Source organism: Emys orbicularis, chromosome 18 (assembly GCF_028017835.1).
Source record: "Emys orbicularis isolate rEmyOrb1 chromosome 18, rEmyOrb1.hap1, whole genome shotgun sequence".
Classification (NCBI taxonomy): Eukaryota; Metazoa; Chordata; order Testudines; family Emydidae; genus Emys; species Emys orbicularis.
In genome coordinates this window covers 20,659,611-20,678,267 of record NC_088700.1, presented here as the reverse complement: position 1 = coordinate 20,678,267, position 18,657 = coordinate 20,659,611, and the positions used below count along the sequence as shown (strand labels likewise).

General features: G+C 46.5%; 1 protein-coding gene across 1 annotated transcript in view; it reads right to left on the bottom strand.

The window, feature by feature from the left end:
* Positions 1-18,394, bottom strand: part of DPP7 (dipeptidyl peptidase 7) — a 32,555-nt gene extending 14,161 nt beyond the window's left edge. The window contains exons 1-8 of the mRNA XM_065418829.1: positions 18,268-18,394; positions 17,811-17,924; positions 13,689-13,828; positions 12,783-12,946; positions 11,255-11,390; positions 4,719-4,800; positions 3,003-3,169; positions 20-80 (exon numbers count right to left, since the gene is read on the bottom strand). Of these exons, the coding sequence (XP_065274901.1) occupies positions 20-80; positions 3,003-3,169; positions 4,719-4,800; positions 11,255-11,390; positions 12,783-12,946; positions 13,689-13,828; positions 17,811-17,924; positions 18,268-18,394 (991 nt within the window). The remainder of the gene's footprint in view (positions 1-19; positions 81-3,002; positions 3,170-4,718; positions 4,801-11,254; positions 11,391-12,782; positions 12,947-13,688; positions 13,829-17,810; positions 17,925-18,267) is intronic.
* Between the last annotated feature and the right edge of the window lie 263 nt (positions 18,395-18,657).

The window sequence follows — 18,657 nt, the reverse complement described above, 5'->3', positions numbered from 1 at the left end:
GCTGATAAAACTAACTCACCGATAAGAGCCGCCAGTCCTTTAATATGGTCCTGGTGTGCAAGGATCTGGTCACAGCCAACCTGGATAAGGGACACACACACTTTGGTCAGTTTCCAGACAGATGCTTTAAATGACAAGCAATTAGAAGTTAGTTTGGAGGTCTCCGTTTCACAAAGAGATTATCCTGGAAGCTTCAAAACAATGGATGAGGAAAGACACTCCACTCGGACTTTGAGGCCAGAAGGGACCATCGTGATCTAGTCTGACCTCCTGCATATTGCAGGCCACAGAACCTCACCCACCCCCGTCAGCAATAAACAGTAACTCAGCCAGAGGTTAGGGGACTTAAAGACGTCAAGTTATAGAGATGCCACCATTTTCTCTAGTTTAAACCAACAAGTGACCCCGTGCAGAGGATGGTGAAAAACGCCAGGGTCTCTGCCAATCTCACCTGGGTGAAAGTTCCTTCCCAACCCCAAATATGGCGATCAGTTAGACCCTGAGCATGTCGGCAAGACCCCCAGCCAGACACCTGGGAAAGAATTCTCTGAATAACTCAGAGCCCTTCCCATCTAGTGCCCCATCTCCAGCAGTTGGACATATTTGCTACTAGCAGTCACAGATGGGCCACATGCCAATGTAGGCAATCTCATCACACCTTCCCCTCCATCAACTTACTTAGCTCAGTCTTGAACCCAATTAGGTTTTTTGCCCCACTGCTCCCCTTGGGAGGCTGTTCCAGAACTTTACTTCTCTGATGGTTAGAAACCTCTGTCTAATTTCAAGCCTGAACTTGTTGATGACCAGTTTATATCCATTTGTTCTGTGTCAACGTTGGCCCTTTAAGTTAAATAACTCCTCTCCCTCCCTTGGATTTATCTCTCAGATGTATTTATAGAGAGCAATTATATCTCCTCTCAATCTTCATTTGGTTAGGCTAAAGAAACCAAGCTCCCTGAGTCTCCTTTCGTAAGGAAGTTTTTCCATTCCTCTGATCATCCTAGTAGCCCTTCTCTGCACCTGTTCCAGTTTGAATTCATCTTTCTTAAACACGGGAGACCAGAATAGCACACAGTATTCCAGATGAGGTCTCACCAGTTCCTTGTATAACGGCAATAACACTTCCCCATCTCTACTGGAAATACCTCGCCTGATGCATCCTAGGATTACATTAGCCTTTTTCACAGCTACATCACATTGGCAGCTAATAGTCATCCTGTGATCAACCAATACACCCAGGTCTTTCTCCGCCTCTGTCGCTTCCAACTGATACGTCCCCAGCTGATAGCAACAATTCTTTTATTCCCTCAGTGCACGACTTTGTATGATTAAATTTCATCCTATTTCTATTTCTCCAGTTTTCAAGGTCCTCCAGATCTTCTTTCACTCAGGCATTTTAGCCGAGTTTAGCTGCTTTGTAAGGGGATAATGGAACAGTTTTGTCCTCTAATTACAGAGTGTGTTGGAGGACCTGGCCAGGAAATGAGCAGTTCACCCTGGAGCCACGATGTTAAAGGGCTGCAGTAGGTTCTGACAGCAGACAAAGGTGGGGGGAATCGAAGTCAGTTACAGCCCTTTAGTATGTCAGTGTTTAGCAGAGTTTGGGTGACAGAAGGTGCTAGGCTAATAGCCTAGAGGAGGAGGCCAAGATTTTCAAGAATGACATTGCTGCTAGGGGCCCAACTTGAGACACCTTCAAAGGAGCCGATGGTCAGAGGGCCAACCACTCGGCCTCTGAAAACCAGACTCCTCTAAGGGGTCTCAAATTGGGCCCCCCAAAATCACCAGTTGCTTGTGAAAATCTTGGCCTGGGGTTTTATCAGTCGTCACCCTCGGTCCAACATGGGCCCCAGCAACGCATGCTTCTCCACACCACCCGGCATGGTGCCTCAACTGCCCGAGGAGGGCCACCTATTGGAGAGGATGGGGAAAGTCATTCTTTGTGGCTCATTCACGAGCTCCTTAGCAAAACAGCCAAGTGGAGCAGTTAGGAACTTGGGGGAAGTTCTGTGCTGTAGCACTGTGGCCCAAGAGCACTACAAGCCACACACCAGAAACTGAATGAAGACCATCAATGCCATTTGACCTAGGCCACCTAAACACCACCAGGACACTACTGCCCTAGATGGATTGGGAGGGGTGACTGGAGAGCTCCGTACCGGGGTCCCAATCCTTTGGGCTATTTAGTGAGGTGGTGTGGATCAGGCACTGGACTGGACCTCAGGATACCTGGGTTCAATTCCTGGCTCTGCTACTGGGTGACCTTGGACAAGTCACTTCCCCTCTATGCCTCAGTTTCCCCATCTGTATAATGGGGATGCTGATACTGACCTCCTTTGTAAAGTGCTTGAAGATCTAATGATGATAAGAGCTAGGTATTCTATTATATTCTTACTCTAGTGTCCACAAAACAGTGTATTATTCTAGAAGGGATATCCACAAGTCTCAGCCTTGCTCTCCAGAGTGTGTTTTCCCTGGGCAAATGGAGAGAGGAAGAATTACCACAGGACAAAGGTCAAAAGGATTAGTTGTCTAGAAATGATCAAAAATATAAACTCTGGGGAACAAATCCTGTTCTTGCTTCCACTGTGCTACCCTATATAGTCTATGACCTGGCAATGAGTGATTCTGGGTGCCTCAAGGTGGTGGGGCAGGGGGGTGACCTGAGACATCTTAAAAGGAGCTTGATTATTAGGAAGTCCGAGTCACTTGCCCTTGGAGAATCAGAACCCTTTAAAGGCGTCTCAAGTTGGACAACCAAAAAACAGAGGTTCCTAAAGTGATTAGATACTTTTGAAAGTTTAAGTCAACGTGCTTGTATTGTGTGTAACTTGAGTGAAAGCAGAGTTTGGCTGAGGCTGACCGCAGCCATCCCTCCCAGAGCAATCAGTTTCAGATATATTTAGTGGCAGGACAAAAAGAAAAGAACACACAAGATGATATTCATTGTCTCAAGAGGGTGTAAGAGCTCTTCTTGATCCCTCCAGCCCCCTGGCACTCACCTTGACTGGGTTAGCAGGGAAGTGACCCATGAAGTCTGTTTTGTAAGGATAGTCCATCATAGCCATCATGGTGAAGGCATTTCGAGCGAACTCAAACAGCTGGTAGACATCTTCCTTGCAAGAAACCCTCTTGCACGTGGCCATTTCACTGCTGATTCTATCGTAGGCTGCAGAGGGAAAGAAAAGTGATACATATGCTCCAAAGAGTGTAAACTGATATCACAGAGCCGCGCCATGTTTCCTTCATTCCACGTGGCTGGCTAGTCAGGAGTAATATGAAGCTATGAAAACAAGAACAGGGTTTGTAATACTACATATTAACTTACACAAGTTTGGGTGTCCAGATGCAAATGTCCGCCACTGTGTAATAACCCTGCATTCTTCCGCTGACCTCGCTGCTTCTTGGGGGGGGGGTGGGGGGGTGGCTTACCCACGCCGCCGGGAGAATCCCTTCTGTTAGCATAGGCAGTGTCAACACTGAAGCACTACAACAATGTAGCTGTGCCACTGTAGCGTTTTAAGTGTAGACAAGCCGTTACTCCTTTCCACTCCTGGAGCCTAGTCTCTCCCCAGCAGGATACAACTCCCACTGGCAGCTAATGAGGATTACTGGTTCCCTGCAGCAGGAGGGTCGGCCTCTTTCGTTTGCTCCCAGAGTTGTTTTCACTCCCATTAGCTCTGCAGGTCCAGCATAGCCCTGGGGGAATGCGGCTTTGTGCTGCCTCAGCTGAGTTCTCATTGCAGATTCCAAGACAGGCAGAGGCAGAAAGATCCCAGCTGCAGTCAGATCTGGGGTTGAATTTGCAGAACTGGTAGTTGGGGGGGGGGGGGGGGGGGGGGAAAGCATCTTTTTCCATTTGGGAGCTGTGAGAGTCACTGAGTGAGAATAAACCTGGGGCCCACAGCGTCACTACAGCTCAGATGCACCTTAAAATGCAAAGATCATCTGGAGAGGCCTGCTAAAGTCAGGAGACCCGGCTCGGAAAAGGAGCCCTGCTGCAGACACCCTAGGTTAGCTGAGACTGCACCACACAGTGCCCTCTCTGGCTCAGTTAGCAGCAGCGGTTGCATTAGCGGTCCCAGCACATGCCCTCTTTACGTCAGAGGAATAGGGACCGAGCAAACATGAGGAAGTTACACCCGCCTAACTAAGGCTAGGTCTACACTACGGGGGGGAGTCGACCTAAGATACACAACTTCAGCTACACAAATAGCGTATTTTAGGTCGACTTACCTGGCTGTGAGGACGGCGGCGAGTTGACCGCAGCCACTCCCCCCGTCGACTCCGCTTCCACCTTTCGCTGCGGTGGAGTTCCGGAGTCGACGGCAGAGCGATCGGGGATCGATTTTATCGCGTCTACACTAGACGCGATAAAATCGATCCCCAATAGATCGATCGCTACCCGCCGATCCGGCGGGTAGTAAAGACGTGCCCTAAAGGTGTGATTTTAAATTGGTTTAGTTAAACCAGTGCAAACCTCTGTGAGGACACACTTATTTCAGTTGAAGAGGGTCTCATTTCAATCTAGCTGAAGTGTTTCACTGTAAACCAAAATAAACCACTCTTAACCCTAAATAAGCGTCTGCCCAGGGGTTTGCACTGGTTTAACTAAATCGGCTTAAAAACTGCAACTATCTCAGTCCGAGAGGGCCTCGGAGACGGCTCCTGCCTGCTGTTCGGAAGCACTCTGCTGTGGGCAGCCAAGCTCATCTTACCTCCACTCAAGTAGAGGTCATTGATTTCCTGGAAGGCTTTGCTCACGGCCTTGACACAAGCTGGGCTCGAGCTCTGAAAATCCTAAAATGATATATGAGAGAGAGATTAGAGCAGCCAAGCCAGGAAGTTACACAAACATGGATAACAGTTCTGAGGTCTGTATCCAAGGAGAGCAGCCCCTGCCTGCTTTAGCAGCCAGTCATGGCAGGGCACTATGAGCCACCAATGGGGCTAACAGACTACAAGCCACTTTGGCAAGTCATATGTACACTCTTATGGATGGTGCTGATACAACCTCTGCCCCCTCTTCAAAAGGATCCCCCCCCCCCACCCCCCTGGTGCAGTAAGCTGCACTTCCATCTTATCCCAACAGCATGGCAGCCAGTTTGTTTTCTGCCATCCCTCTGCTGGAAAGAGTCGGATATACTAACTTCTCTCTCAGTACAAAGTGACAGGAGGGGACACGCTCAGCAGCTAGACAAGGGAATGGGTCACGGTCACAGAGCTCCAAGGCCTTGTTTCTTATTTACACTACGGCCACTTGGGAGCATTCTGCCAGTGCAAAGGGGCCTTAAAAGCAAGAGTGAATTATGTTTTGGGAGGCAGCATTGCCTACTGGATCGAGACTCAGAAAACCTGGCTTCTACTCCTGGCTCTGCCACTGGTCTGCTGGATAACTTTGGGCAACCCACTTCCCTTCTCTGTGCCTCAATTTCCCTTTAACATTTATTTGTAAAGTGCTTTGAGATCTACTGCTGAAGAAGATATAAGAGCTAGGGATTATTGTTACTAATAACAGTCATTTTAAGATCCTTTTATCCTACCAGAGTGATGTGAAGTAGCCACAGGTGATGTCTACACTAGGAAAAAAGTGTTAACAGTTTTTCTAGTGAAGACATGGCCTTAAGGTAAGCAAGAATCAGGGCCCTAGTTTCTATTACCACCTCTCCTGATAAGCTTGGTACTAAATGACTTGTGCAAGGCTATTGGAAGTGTGCACTTGGGTGTACCCGAGTTGCACACACAAAAGCCCACATTTAACTCAGCCTTGTGAAAAAAGTACACATGCACTTATAAGCACGGCCACTACCTTCGGTGCTACACTCCTACGCCCCCCATCTCCTCCGTGTGTTCTGAGACTTAGTGTTTATAGAGTGGTTTGGATAGCCTTCAATAGAAGGCATTTCACTCCAAGTAAATGCAGTCTAGCTCATGCAAAATGAATGAGAGGAAGAAAACTACTGCGAATGAATCATGAAATGTTTGCCTTTAGGAATATTAACACCACAGGTGCATTCTCTCACCAAGGACAGCAACTGAACTCTGAATTGCCTTCTCTTCAAATGCACACAATGCTGCTAGGAAGATTCCTTAAAGGTGAAAGGAAGCACTTTTAAAAAAAATACACAAAGGGACTGTTTGGGATCTTAACACTAATAGTCTTAACGCTGCAGATAAACACATTTTGGGAGTCAATGGAAAGGGGTTTTTTTTAAATGTAAAAGACCCAGCAAAAATCCAATTTCAGGTTTCTGCAATAATTAATGGTATCATTAATACCTCAAGCAGAGCAGGGAGTTACGTGTCACACACTGCGTTAGGGAAGGAATTAACTTCGCACACGGAAGAATTCTCAGAGCTGGGCCAGGCTGGGGATTAAGAAGAAATGGTTTCAAGTATTTAGTTTTCAAAAGCGTATCTTTAAGGCATAACATCCTGTATTCCCTTAACAATTTAGGATCTTAAATGAGACTTTTTATTTGGTCACCTAAAGAGCATTTCAGTTCATCTTCACACAAGCCATTCCCTTTCCTTAAGATTTTTCACAGATCTCTCTGGGCGCTAAGCCACCAAATCTAAATAAGGTTTTCAGAACAAGAGTGTGCAAGCTCAAAGGCACTAGTGTTTAGATTAACAGGCAGTTAATTTAGGGCCAAGTTGAGGAAACGTTCATTCACATCAGCGTGTGGAACTCCATGCTGCAGGAGGTCACCGAGTCAGACACAGTGACTATATTCCAAGCAGCGCTGGACAGTTTATCCCCACGAGTTTATCTGTTGCTTTGCAAGCCAAGATTGACAGAATCCAGTCTCCTACCTTGGGACACAAGACAACAGCCTGCAAGTTCCCTCCTACCTTTCCAAGTGTATTCAGGAAATGAGCAGGAATATTAAAGGCTCTTTTTAGCTTCCTTTGATGGCAAAGACAGAGGCAGGATATCAGACTGGAAGGAGCAATGACCTGGTAAATGTGTCAGGATTTCAGTGAGAGTTTTGCTGCTCACTGGCCAAGAGGAATGAATTTCCCTCCTCTGCCTCACAAGCAAATTCATTTTAAATTGCATGAAAGAAGAGGGAGGAGTTCTGCAGGCTGCCCTCGTGAGAATTTATTAATCACAATCACATGGGACTGGAATCAGGATACGGAACTGTGATGGGCATACCAGGTAGAGCCCTGCGCTTATTTTAAAATCCCACTCCCATCCTGCAATACCCACTCCCACCCACTCTCGCACGGTTTCTTGCATTTTTATCCCACTCCCACCCATAAAAACCTTAGATCCCGCAAATCCCACAAGAGACGGATTCCCTCATGCTACCAAAAAAAAAAAAAAAGTCAGTTAATATGTGTTTGTGTGTATTTATATATATATAAATAAATAAAAACTGAATTTGGACACTTTTTACCACTAAAAGAATAAAACAAATCTTGCTTAAACGATGTCAAAAATACTTTAACTCCTGTTATAATAGAATTTCAGCAATGTAAAGCAAGATTTTCTTTTTTTAAAAAAATAAAGGTTTTAATACTTAATTTTAAGCGAGGGATAGAAAGATTTGATGTCTATTTATGACGTCTATTTATGACAAGCTGATGAGAGATTTAGTGTTTTCCTGCAAATTACCACAGTCTGTTTTTTGTTTTGCCCACCCGATCCCACCTACAACAAAATACATTTTACCTGCTCCTGCTATTAAGAACATAAGAACATAAGAAAGGCCGTACCGGGTCAGACCAAGGTCCATCTAGCCCAGTATCCTGTCTACCGACAGTGGCCAATGCCAGGTGCCCCAGAGGGAGTGAACCTAACAGGCAATGATCAAGTGATCTCTCTCCTGCCGTCCATCTCCACCCTCTGACAGACAGAGGCTAGGGACACCATTCCTTACCCATCCTGGCTAATAGCCATTAATGGACTTAACCTCCATGAATTTATCCAGTTCTCTTTTAAACTCTGTTATAGTCCTAGCCTTCACAACCTCCTCGGGTAAGGAGTTCCACAAGTTGACTGTGCGCTGTGTGAAGAAGAACTTCCTTTTATTTGTTTTAAACCTGCTGCCCATTAATTTCATTTGATGACCCCTAGTTCTTGTATTATGGGAATAAGTAAATTATTATGGCAGTGGGTCCTGTGGGACACACAGGATCCCAGTCTGGCTGCAGGGCTCTAGTACCAGGCCCTTTGAGGCCCCCTGCTGGAGGCAGTCCTACCACCCCCCCTTCTCCCAGGAAAGGAGCAGCGAAGGTGGGTCCTCCAGGCCTGCCTAGAAAGGCTACAGGGAAGCAGCCAATCAGAGCGCAGCAATCTCATATAAAAAGAGCTGCAGGGCCCTTGAACAGGTCAGTTCTTGGCTGGGACCACAACAGATAAGAAAGAGGGACTCTCCAGGCACAGTGGCTTGGAGAGACACCGCTCAAGCAGGGAACAGATGCAGGCAACCCAAGGACTATAACTCTAAGGCAACAGGTGAACGTGACCAAATGGGAAGCAGTTCAGGGAACGCAGCAGCAACTATCAAGGGAAGCAGTAGGTATCTGGTGTTTATAGGGTCTCTGGGTTGTAGGGTGACCATATGTCCTGTTTTGGCTGGGACAGTCCCTTTTTTAGGCCCTGTGCTGGCTGTCCCGACTTTTTTGACAAAACTGGGCATTTATCCCATTTGCTCTTGCTAATTGATTATCAGTTGTCAAGAGCAAACTGGACAAAGGCACAGTTTTGCCAAAAAAGTGGGGTGGGACCTCTCTCAGGGTGTGGAGGAACATGTGGGGGGTGGCAACTGATGAACTCTTGGTTACCACCCCCTGGAAGGGGACTGAACTGAAAGAGTGACTTGGTTAGAGAGCTGAGGCAGTGAGAATTGCTGTGAACAAAGTCTCCAGGGAGAAAGCCCTGGGAGCAGTGCTCTATAACACGGCAGGGAAGGACTTAAAGCTAGCCCAGAAGGAGCTGAGAACTGAGCCCAGAGACAGGGCTAAAGCCACCAACAAGGGCACAACAATAGTCCTTGTTGGACCTTTGTTACCCCAGAAGGGGTTCGTTCATGTATACTGACTGTGTGTGACTTGGACAGCGTGCTGAGCCACTGAAGGACCTGCCTGACAAGGATAACAACCTACAGGAGATGAAAGGAAAAGGGAGAGTGCAGGATCACAGCCAGCCAACAGGAGGTGCTCCCGAGAGGTGAGTGCACCCCATCACTCACCTGGATCAATGGCTCCATGTCTAGTTGGCAGCCAGTATCAAGCGAAGTGCCCCAAGGGTCAGTCCTGGGGCCAGTTTTGTTCAATATCTTTATTAATGATCTGGAAGATGGCGTGGACTGCACCCTCAGCAAGTTTGCAGAGGACACTAAACTGGGAGGAGTGGTAGATACGCTGGAATGTAGGGACAGGATACAGAGGGACCTAGACAAATTAGAGGATTGGGCCAAAAGAAATCTCATAAGGTTCAACAAGGACAAGTGCAGAGTCCTGCACTTAGGACAGAAGAATTCCATGCACTGCTACAGACTAGGGACCGAGTGGCTAGGCAGCAGTTCCGCAGAAAAGGGTCTAGGGGTTACAGTGGACAAGAAGCTGGATATGAGTCAACAGCGTGCCCTTGTTGCCAAGAAGGCTAATGGCATTTTGGGCTGCATAAGTAGGAGCATTGCCAGCAGATCGAGGGACGTGATCATTCCCCTCTATTCGACATTGGTGAGGCCTCATCTGGAGTACTGTGTCCAGTTTTGGGCCCCACACTACAAGAAGGATGTGGAAAAATTGGAAAGAGTCCAGCGGAGGGCAACAAAAATGAAGGCTCTGGAGCACATGACTTATGAGGAGGGGCTGAGGGAACTGGGATTATTTAGTCTGCAGAAGAAGAAAGAGGGGGGATTTGATAGCTGCTTTCAACTACCTGAAAGGGGGTTCCAAAGAGGGTGGATCTAGACTGTTCTCATTGGTAGCAGATGACAGAACGAGGAGTAATGGTCTCAAGTTGCAGTGGGGGAGGTTTAGGTTGGATATTAGGAAAAACGTTTTCACTAGGAGGGTGGTGAAGCACTGGAATGGGTTACCTAGAGAGGTGGTGGAATCTCCTTCCTTAGAGGTTTTTAAGGTCAGGCTTGACAAAGCCCTGGCTGGGATGATTTAGTTGGGAATTGGTCCTGCTTTGAGCAGGGGGTTGGACTAGAGACCTCCTGAGGTCCCTTCCAACCCTGATATTCTATGATCACAGGAACCTTCACCTGCAGCACTGGCTCATATCCTACCCTGCATGTGACCACCTCTTGCTCAATGGCTTCTGTGAACCAAGCTACTGGCCACTGCTGAGCTCTCGGTGTATGAGCATCAACACTGCTCTTTGTGTGCAGTCTCCTCAGAGAAGCCATCGACTGGACAGACCTGGAAACTGAACACCTCCTCTCCCCTCACAGCAGCAAGGTGGGCCTGAGGCAGATGGCCAGGCCAGCCGCTGCTTGTGCTATAGCTGTTCTGAGGATTCACTGAGGATTTCAGCCTTCACAGTCATCAGCCTGGGACTTTTCACTAGCACAATGTTCCATGTTCTCAGATTATCAGCTGGCAAGTCACCCCCAGCCCTAACCTGCAGCCCAGGGGGACCTTATAACATAATTCCAATGACGTTAAAATAGTCCCAAATAATACTTCAAAAGTCTCGATCCCCCTGCAAGTGTGTAAGCAATAGTCATCTTGTGTTTACAGGGCCTTTCACTCAAACTGATCCCAAAGTGCTTTACAAACTTTGCCAGTGTACTGGGAGTGACGTCGCCCAATACTGAAATGCAGCTAGCTCTGGGGTTAAGCAGATGCCATGCAATGTTGCATGCACAGTGAAACAACAGTTTAGGACAGGAAATGAAGAGCAGTTGTGATTACAAGGGGTATTTATCCAGGCATATCCAGTTGTGATTACAAGGGGGGGATTTACCTGGAAGCTCCCAGGGGGGAATTTGGCCAGGACACTAGTATTGGGATAATGTATCTTTAATGACAATGGGGAGTCAGAGCTCAGTTTTGCTACCCACCCAGGAGAACTCCATCAACACAGCATCCTCTCCCCCATGCTGGCCTGCTGGTTCAGGACTGACAAAGGAAAGGGCGTGGCATTCAGCAGCTGGTTTTCCTTGGAGGTCCCCATTCCAGCTACTCCCCCAGCCCAACACTCTGTCACGAGGAGATGGCAGTTTGGAAAGATACTGCCACTGAGAGACAAGCCAGCTACTGTTCCTTCAATGGCGCTTCCACTTACTGCAGTGACAGCTTGAAAGAACTGGCTGGGGTCTCCAATCCCAGCCACAGACAACAGAGGAGCACTGGCAGCTAGTGCTCCAGCCACAAGGTTAGGATATTTCATTCTCATGTAAGCACTCAACATTCCTCCGTAACTGGGGGGAGAGAGAGAGAGGAGGATTACTTCACTCAACACGCGATTTAAAGCAAACTTGTTCGGTAATCTGGAGCCAGCAGTTGTGGCCTCGCCCAACCCAGTGAGCCCGGAATCTAAATGGGAATCTCATCTTACATTTTAAAAAAGCAGCTCTCTGGTCCTCTCCTTTCCGAAAAGCATCAACACACATCTAAACCCATCGCTGGGGTTGAGGCGCGCAAGCAGCTGGTCTCCACTCTGCAGGAGGCAGCTTGGGTGGGAGGCCATCTAACGAGATCTCACACACTTAAAACGGGTCAATGATGTTTGGGGTGTATCCCCAGCATGTACTTGCTGACCTTTCCCAAATCCTCCGGCAGCTCCATGCGTACCCTGGAGACTGAAGTCCTCTCTTTACCCACAGAACACCAGCAGCACAAGATTCTCCCATGTGGCCCAGCCAAAGTTCATCATGAAGATCCCCTCCAAAAATCAAGTGGGGAATTCAGTCTCCATAATGCCTTAGCCTCTCTACTGAGTCTACCAACCACTGCGATAGTTTCCGTACTGCAAACACAACTGCCACCAATGATTCCCTTCACACATGCTACTGAAGTGCAATCCATTAATAAAATCTTTCCAGTCACCAGCAGCCTGGGCTGAATGTGAACTGGAGACTTACTGGTCAAAAGCTCTTTATCTCATTACCAGTTTCCTGCCTTCCCAGTATAAAATGTTTTGTTAGTTTTGCATTAAGCATCCCTGTCTCCTGAAGTTCTTGGGTGCGGTGGTCCAACGTTCTTGGTCAGCTCAGGGACAGGCACAGAACCTGGAACTAGTTCATTCACTGACACTGCTTAGAGATTTCCAGTTCGTGGTGCCTATTTAAAGTGACTAGAAGCCAGGACTGACTGTGACAAGCTGCCTTTTGGAGTTGCAGCCCTAAATACCTGAGATGAATTACCTATTCCATTAAGGCAGGCATCAACATTGTCCGATTGAGCTCCTTATCTTAAGCAGCCTTGTCAGGAAGAGATCAGGAACTGACTACTCAGCATGGTCTCCTATTTTAGGCCTCATGTCCTGGCAGGGGACTGAAGGCTGCTGGGTTGAGACTTTATGGCCCTCATCCAGACAGCACACATTTTAAACTGAGAGCAAAGATCAGTAATCAGTGCTAGGAAACAAACTGAAGCAACTAGGGGGAAGGGGTAGCATTCCAGAGTTATATCCTACCACGTGCAAGTACCCATCATGATTCATGCAAAGAAAACTGAAGCGAGAGAGCAGGGAATCCTGGGAAAGTGTGCATTTCTACTGGAAGGGGAAGCCTATAAGGACAGCATCACACCAGTTAGGGAACAATGTAGAGAAGGGAGAGAAGTACCTGGAGAGACCTGAGAGCATTTACCTGCCTCCGAAGGCAATGACTGGGCAGTCCCTGGCACCATACTGCTTTTTAAGCTCTGTAACGAGCACCGCATAGTCAGCAAGGGCTTGTTCCACAGTGAGCAAGCCAATATTTTCCCGCTGCATTGACAGTTTCCCAAATGGAAGAGATGTCCCATAATACCTCTGAAAGAAAACGAGGCATAAAGAGATGTTGGACCCGCCGCATCGTATCTCCTCTCCTCCTAGGTCATCATGTTCAAGCCTGCCTGGGTCAGCAGAAACTGAAAGTCATTGCCATCCTACAGCTGTTTGGTGGCCAATTTAAAATTCCCTGGTGGTCTGTCCTCTTCGTAACTGACAAGTAGTCACACAACAAGCTAAAACAGTGGGCATTAACTGGCCCCCTTGTTGGCCATCTTAGTGGAGAGGCCAACTACTCACAACACCAAGGGTTGAATGAGTGATGAAGATTGAACCCTCACCTCATTCATAGACCTTCGACTCCACGCAGCTCCCCAGACTACAGAGAGCTTACGTGGGTGGTAAATCAGGGCAGAATTTGACCCAACAGTTATCAAGTTAGGCACAATAATGCAGACCCCCACCATACACCCACACACCATTCTCCGGCTGTGAATTTATTGATGTTCAGAGCTAGAGAACATTGATTACAAAAGCACCATTCTAAAGCACAATACAGCCTAGGTTTTGCTGAATGAACTATTATTTATACTGCACCGCTGATGGGCATAATAAATAATGTAGAGTACGTGGTTCAGTAGGGGAGAGTCACTAGTATGCACAGCAATTTCAGAGTAAGGGATTTGTATCTAATTATCCTGGGACCGTCGGGGGTTGCTGCTGGCAATACCTGATGGAGATAAAATATGAAAAGAAAAAAAAAAAAAGTTAATAAAATACTCACATGCTCTGCAAAAATCACTAGCGCATTCTGCTGTTCTGCCAGCTCAAGGATGAAGCCGGAATTCTGAGCAAATTCCCAAATGTCTCCTTCATTCCCAGTATAAAAGAAGATGGGCCCAACTCCCTGCTTCCAGAATTTAGCTATAAAAGACAGTCATTAGAAGCACATTAGAGGAAACAAAAAGTGCCTGGTGAAGCATGATAGGACTCTGTCCCTCAGCTAAGTTAATGGGGAGTTAAGGACTGTATGATAGGGCTGAATTGTTCTTTGAAAGGAGATTCACTCATGATGGTATGACACACTGAGAAATACAGATATTCCAGATCCCTTTTCTGAGCATCTAACTATGATAAATCAGTGTTCTACTGAGGACTGTATATGGCCTGCAATATCTCTTCTGTGCCTAGAAATCCCAAGTCTCAGAAAACTGCAGGACACTAGGAACAACTGTCCCCATAGTAGTAATAAAGTCAGCCGAAAACATTTATCCGAGATCACTTCTCCCCATGGTGTATGAATGGGCAATACATTAGGAAAAATCTGGTTGATATCCATCCGTATGTGTTGTGTCTAATCTCCCATTCTTACTGTGATATGTAATTTAGCCCACCATTCTGAAAACTATTGCCGATCACATGTATATACTTGTCTATAACTGAATATGAGTGAGAGCAAAATCCCATGAGGTGCCTGTGGATTGCTAAGTTTTAATGTAGACGTGTGTCCTGAAACAAACACTTATGAAGCGTCTAACAAGTGTCTACACTCCTACTGGTTAACAGAAACATGACTGAAAATTTATTTTTGACAAACACTTAGTGTAAAGTTATCGATGCAATAAGCAGATAAGAAGAACATAAAAATGGCCATACTGGGTCAGACCAAAGGTCCATCTAGCTCAGTATCCTGTCTTCCGACAGTGGCCAATGCCAGATGCTTCAGAGAGAACAACAGAACAGGCAATCATCAAATGATCCATCCCATCATACACTGCCAGCTTCTGGCAGTCAGAGGCAAGGGCCATCCAGAGCATGGGGTTGCATCCCTGACCATCCTGACTAATATAGCCATTAAGGGACCTATCCTCCATGAACTTATCTAATTCTTTTTTGAACCCCGATATAGTTTTGGCCTTCACAACATCTCCTGGCAACAAGTTCCACAGCTGACTGTGCGTTGTCTGAAAAAATACTTCCTTTTGTTTGTTTTAAACCTGCTGCCTATTAATTTCATTTGGTGACCCATAGTTCTTGTGTTATGGGAAGGAGTAAACAACACTTCCTTATTTACTTTCTTCACACCAGTCATGATTTTATAGGCCTCAATTATATCCCCCCTTAGTTGTCTCTTTTCCAAGCTGAAAAGTCAAAATCTTTTTAATCTGTCCTCTACCTTTGTAACTCTTCACAGTGTGCTTTGGACTTACAAAATTACTCAAGATGGTTATCATCTGCAAATTTTGCCACCTCCCTGTTCACCCCCTTTTTCCATATCATTTATGAATATGTTGAACAGCACTGGTCCTGGTACAGATCCCTGGGAGACACCAGTATTTATAATAGTGATGATATTTGTATTTATAAACCAGATAATGATGAAGTATTTATAAATCAGTTGTGAAATCACAGACTCAGGTATGGGTCACTGGTTAATTTGCAAAGGGGCATCTTCTGTTTCCATGACATATGTGGGTAATCAGCAGAGAAATACAGAAGAGGTAAATTACCATTAAGTGGAACTATAATCAAATATGCCATACTGGAAAGATCACCAAAAGGGACTGGCAATTCTCCGAAGAACCAGAATGATTTGGTCTCATAGCCAACCTAAGTGTGGGTTGTTTTTTTTTAAATGTTGTTTATTTTTAGACTGAAACTTTGGACAACTCCCAGCTAATCTCATGAGTCAGCTGACTTACTTGTGAAATAAGTTTGGTCAGCCAGCTGTCATTAGTTGTTTCAAATCCTTACTGACTATCACAAAAGGCCTACAATGCACAAAAGGAAAGTGTGGGGGTGGGGGGAGACACCCAGAACTCCTCCCTCCCCCAGATATTTTGCAACTAACAGAACTGCTATGCTGATGTTCCATTTCTTTTACAAATATTATTTAGTTCAAGTTTACAGAGTTTGGCCTGACATGACACTAGGATCAAATAAGTGTAACAATTAATTTAAAATAAGTGTTTCATTCAGTGATTTAAATAACCAACCATGCAACAAATTAGATGAGCACAAGGGAGTGCAGGATACAAAACTGTTGCAGCAGACATTTCATGGGGGAGAAGAGGAAGCAGAAACTATGGGTGGTCTTGCCTCTGCCCCCCTCTCCCCCCCCCCCCCAGTAAGATTATAAATGGGAGCTGTTGACTGTTTGATCATAGTCCCTCCCCCCGCCTCCAAAAAAACCCCAAAAAAACCAAAACACCCCACTGGATCTTCACACACTTTCAAATTCCTTCCAATAAGCCTTCATTCCTTCTCCTATAAAGAGATCTTTTCCCCCTACAAAACTTGTGAATTAAAATTCAAAGCAGCGTTTTCTATGACTATTAAAATCTTTCAATTTATGTAATAATTCAGTATTTGAAGAGCACCTTCTTTCTCTGAAGGACGCACAAAAGATGGCTGACCTCTAGCGGAGTCACAACATATACTGTTGAGTATCAATCTGAGACAAGAGACAAGTTTGCTGGTGTTTTTCGCTACACACCACAATTCAAAATGTTTGAAACTTTAAAGCTCTTAACAGCTTGAAAAACAGTTTCTCGATGCATCATCTCCGTTCTTTACCTGATCTTGGTGGTTAAGATTGACTGCGAGGAAGTAAAGTTTGAATACACAAGACCAGATTCTGCTGTCAGTTATGCCTAGTGTAAAATACAACAGAACTCCGGTGGTGTGATTAGGGATTTACATAGGGGGAACACACACACACCCCCTTTGGAACTTAAACCCCTCAGCAGTGCAGACTTTGAGTCTCCTGACTTTCCAGGACATGTTTAACATTTGATTAACCATTTGTTTTCTCTGCTGTATTCAAAGCACCAAGCTGCACCTGCAATAGGTGCCATAGAAGTTACCAAAAATAGTAATACAGCAGCAAAGCAACAAAGGCCCAAAAGTTCATGCCTCACATAGTTGGTCACTCCATGGCTCTGGGGTGGCCACATTTTGGATACTGCATTCAGCTCTGCACACCTCATTAACAGAACAAATGACAAACTGGAGGAATACAGAGAGGAGCAACAGACATGATGAAGCAACAGAGGGTCCTGTGGCACCTTTAAGACTAACAGAAGTATTGGGAGCATAAGCTTTCGTGGGTAAGAACCTCACTTCTTCAGATGCAAGACATGATGAAAGAACTCTGAATTGATTTGTGAAGAAAGATTAGAAGAGCTAAATCTGTATTGCTTGATTAAATTAACTACTATCATAGCCCTAACTGTCTACAAGTATTTGCATCCGAAGAAGTGGGCTGTAGCCCATGAAAGCTTATGCTCTAATAAATTTGTTAGTCTCTAAGGTGCCACAAGTACTCCTGTTCTTTTTGCGGATACAGACTAACACGGCTGCTACTCTGAAACCTACAAGTATTTGATGGATGTAAACCTTGAGGAAAAAAGGAAATGATTTACAGGGATCCAGGAAGAACCCCCAAGTTTAAAAAAAAAAAGAGAGAGAGAGAGAGAGAAAAAAAAAACACATAGTAGTGAGATTTATTTGACTGTGGAATAATCATCCAAGGGAAGTAATAATAGAAGCCAGATCACTAAAGGTATTTTAAACTGGGACTCAGGGGATGAACTAGTAGGTCTCTTCCATCATTAATTTAATTCCATGAAATGGTTTACTATGCTGCGGTACAGCAGAGCCAATGTGGAATACCAGCCGCTGTATTCCTACCACAGGGAAATTTGGAAGTATATTTAATGTGTCATTCCGGAAAAGCCACAGGACAACAATGTTTCTGTGAAAGTTTCACCATATTTCCAAAAATCACTCACAGATGGGCCCACACATAACAGATTCCAAAAGAGTTTTCAGATCCGGGGAACAGTAAACAGGTTTTGGAGATGAAACACAGCTCTGTCTGAGCCCCCGTTTGTGAAGGACGTACCTGTTGTGAGGTATCTCTGTAGGAAGGTCTTATTGCCATACGATTCAAAGTTGAAGTGATCCAATACCTGCTCAAAATACTGCTCCTTGTAAACAGGCTCTGGCGTTCTGTAAACTGAAGAACCACTCGCTGGGTTACACGGGTTTGCAGGCAGGGTTTAAAGGGGCACGGGCGGGCTGGGTAAAACGGGGGTCTACAAAGCTTAACGGAAGCAGAAACGTTCCCAGGGCTCTTTCTAAGTATTCAATGGAGGTAGGTTATTCTGAATGGGAGAGATCCCCCCGCTCCCGCCCCCGAGCACTGCGGTGCGCATGGAGCGCAGGGCTGGCTCTGCTCCGGAGTCACGCCACTGGCCAGGCGGAGGGAAGCGGAGCCGGGCAGGGCTCTCCCCACGGGCGGCGGGCCGGTACCGGGGCCGGGCTCAGGGCCATGGCTAGCGGGGGCAGGGGGCACCTACCCCGTGCGGGCAGCGGGTCCCCTCCCTGCCCCCGGGCCCCCAGGCCCCGCACCAGCGGCAGCGCGAGGAGGAGGAGTAGCAGGAGTGGGCGCGAGTGAGCTCGGGGCCGGGTTCCCATGGTAACCATCGGATCGAACTCCCGCCGGCAAGGCGCTCGCGGCGGGGTCTCGGCGGCGATGGGGATTTCACATGACTCTAGGAAGGGTGGTCACATGACCTCGGCTGGAGCCGGGAGATCACGTGGGGAGGGCGCCATTTCTACCGAGGCGCCGCCATCTTATTTAATGAGGCGCTCCCGCTTAGCCCTGCTCTGGAGGAGAATAGTTACTTTGGTTAGCCCCAGTCCCTGCTACCCCAGGGTAACCCAAGGGGCCCGATGAGGGGGTGGGG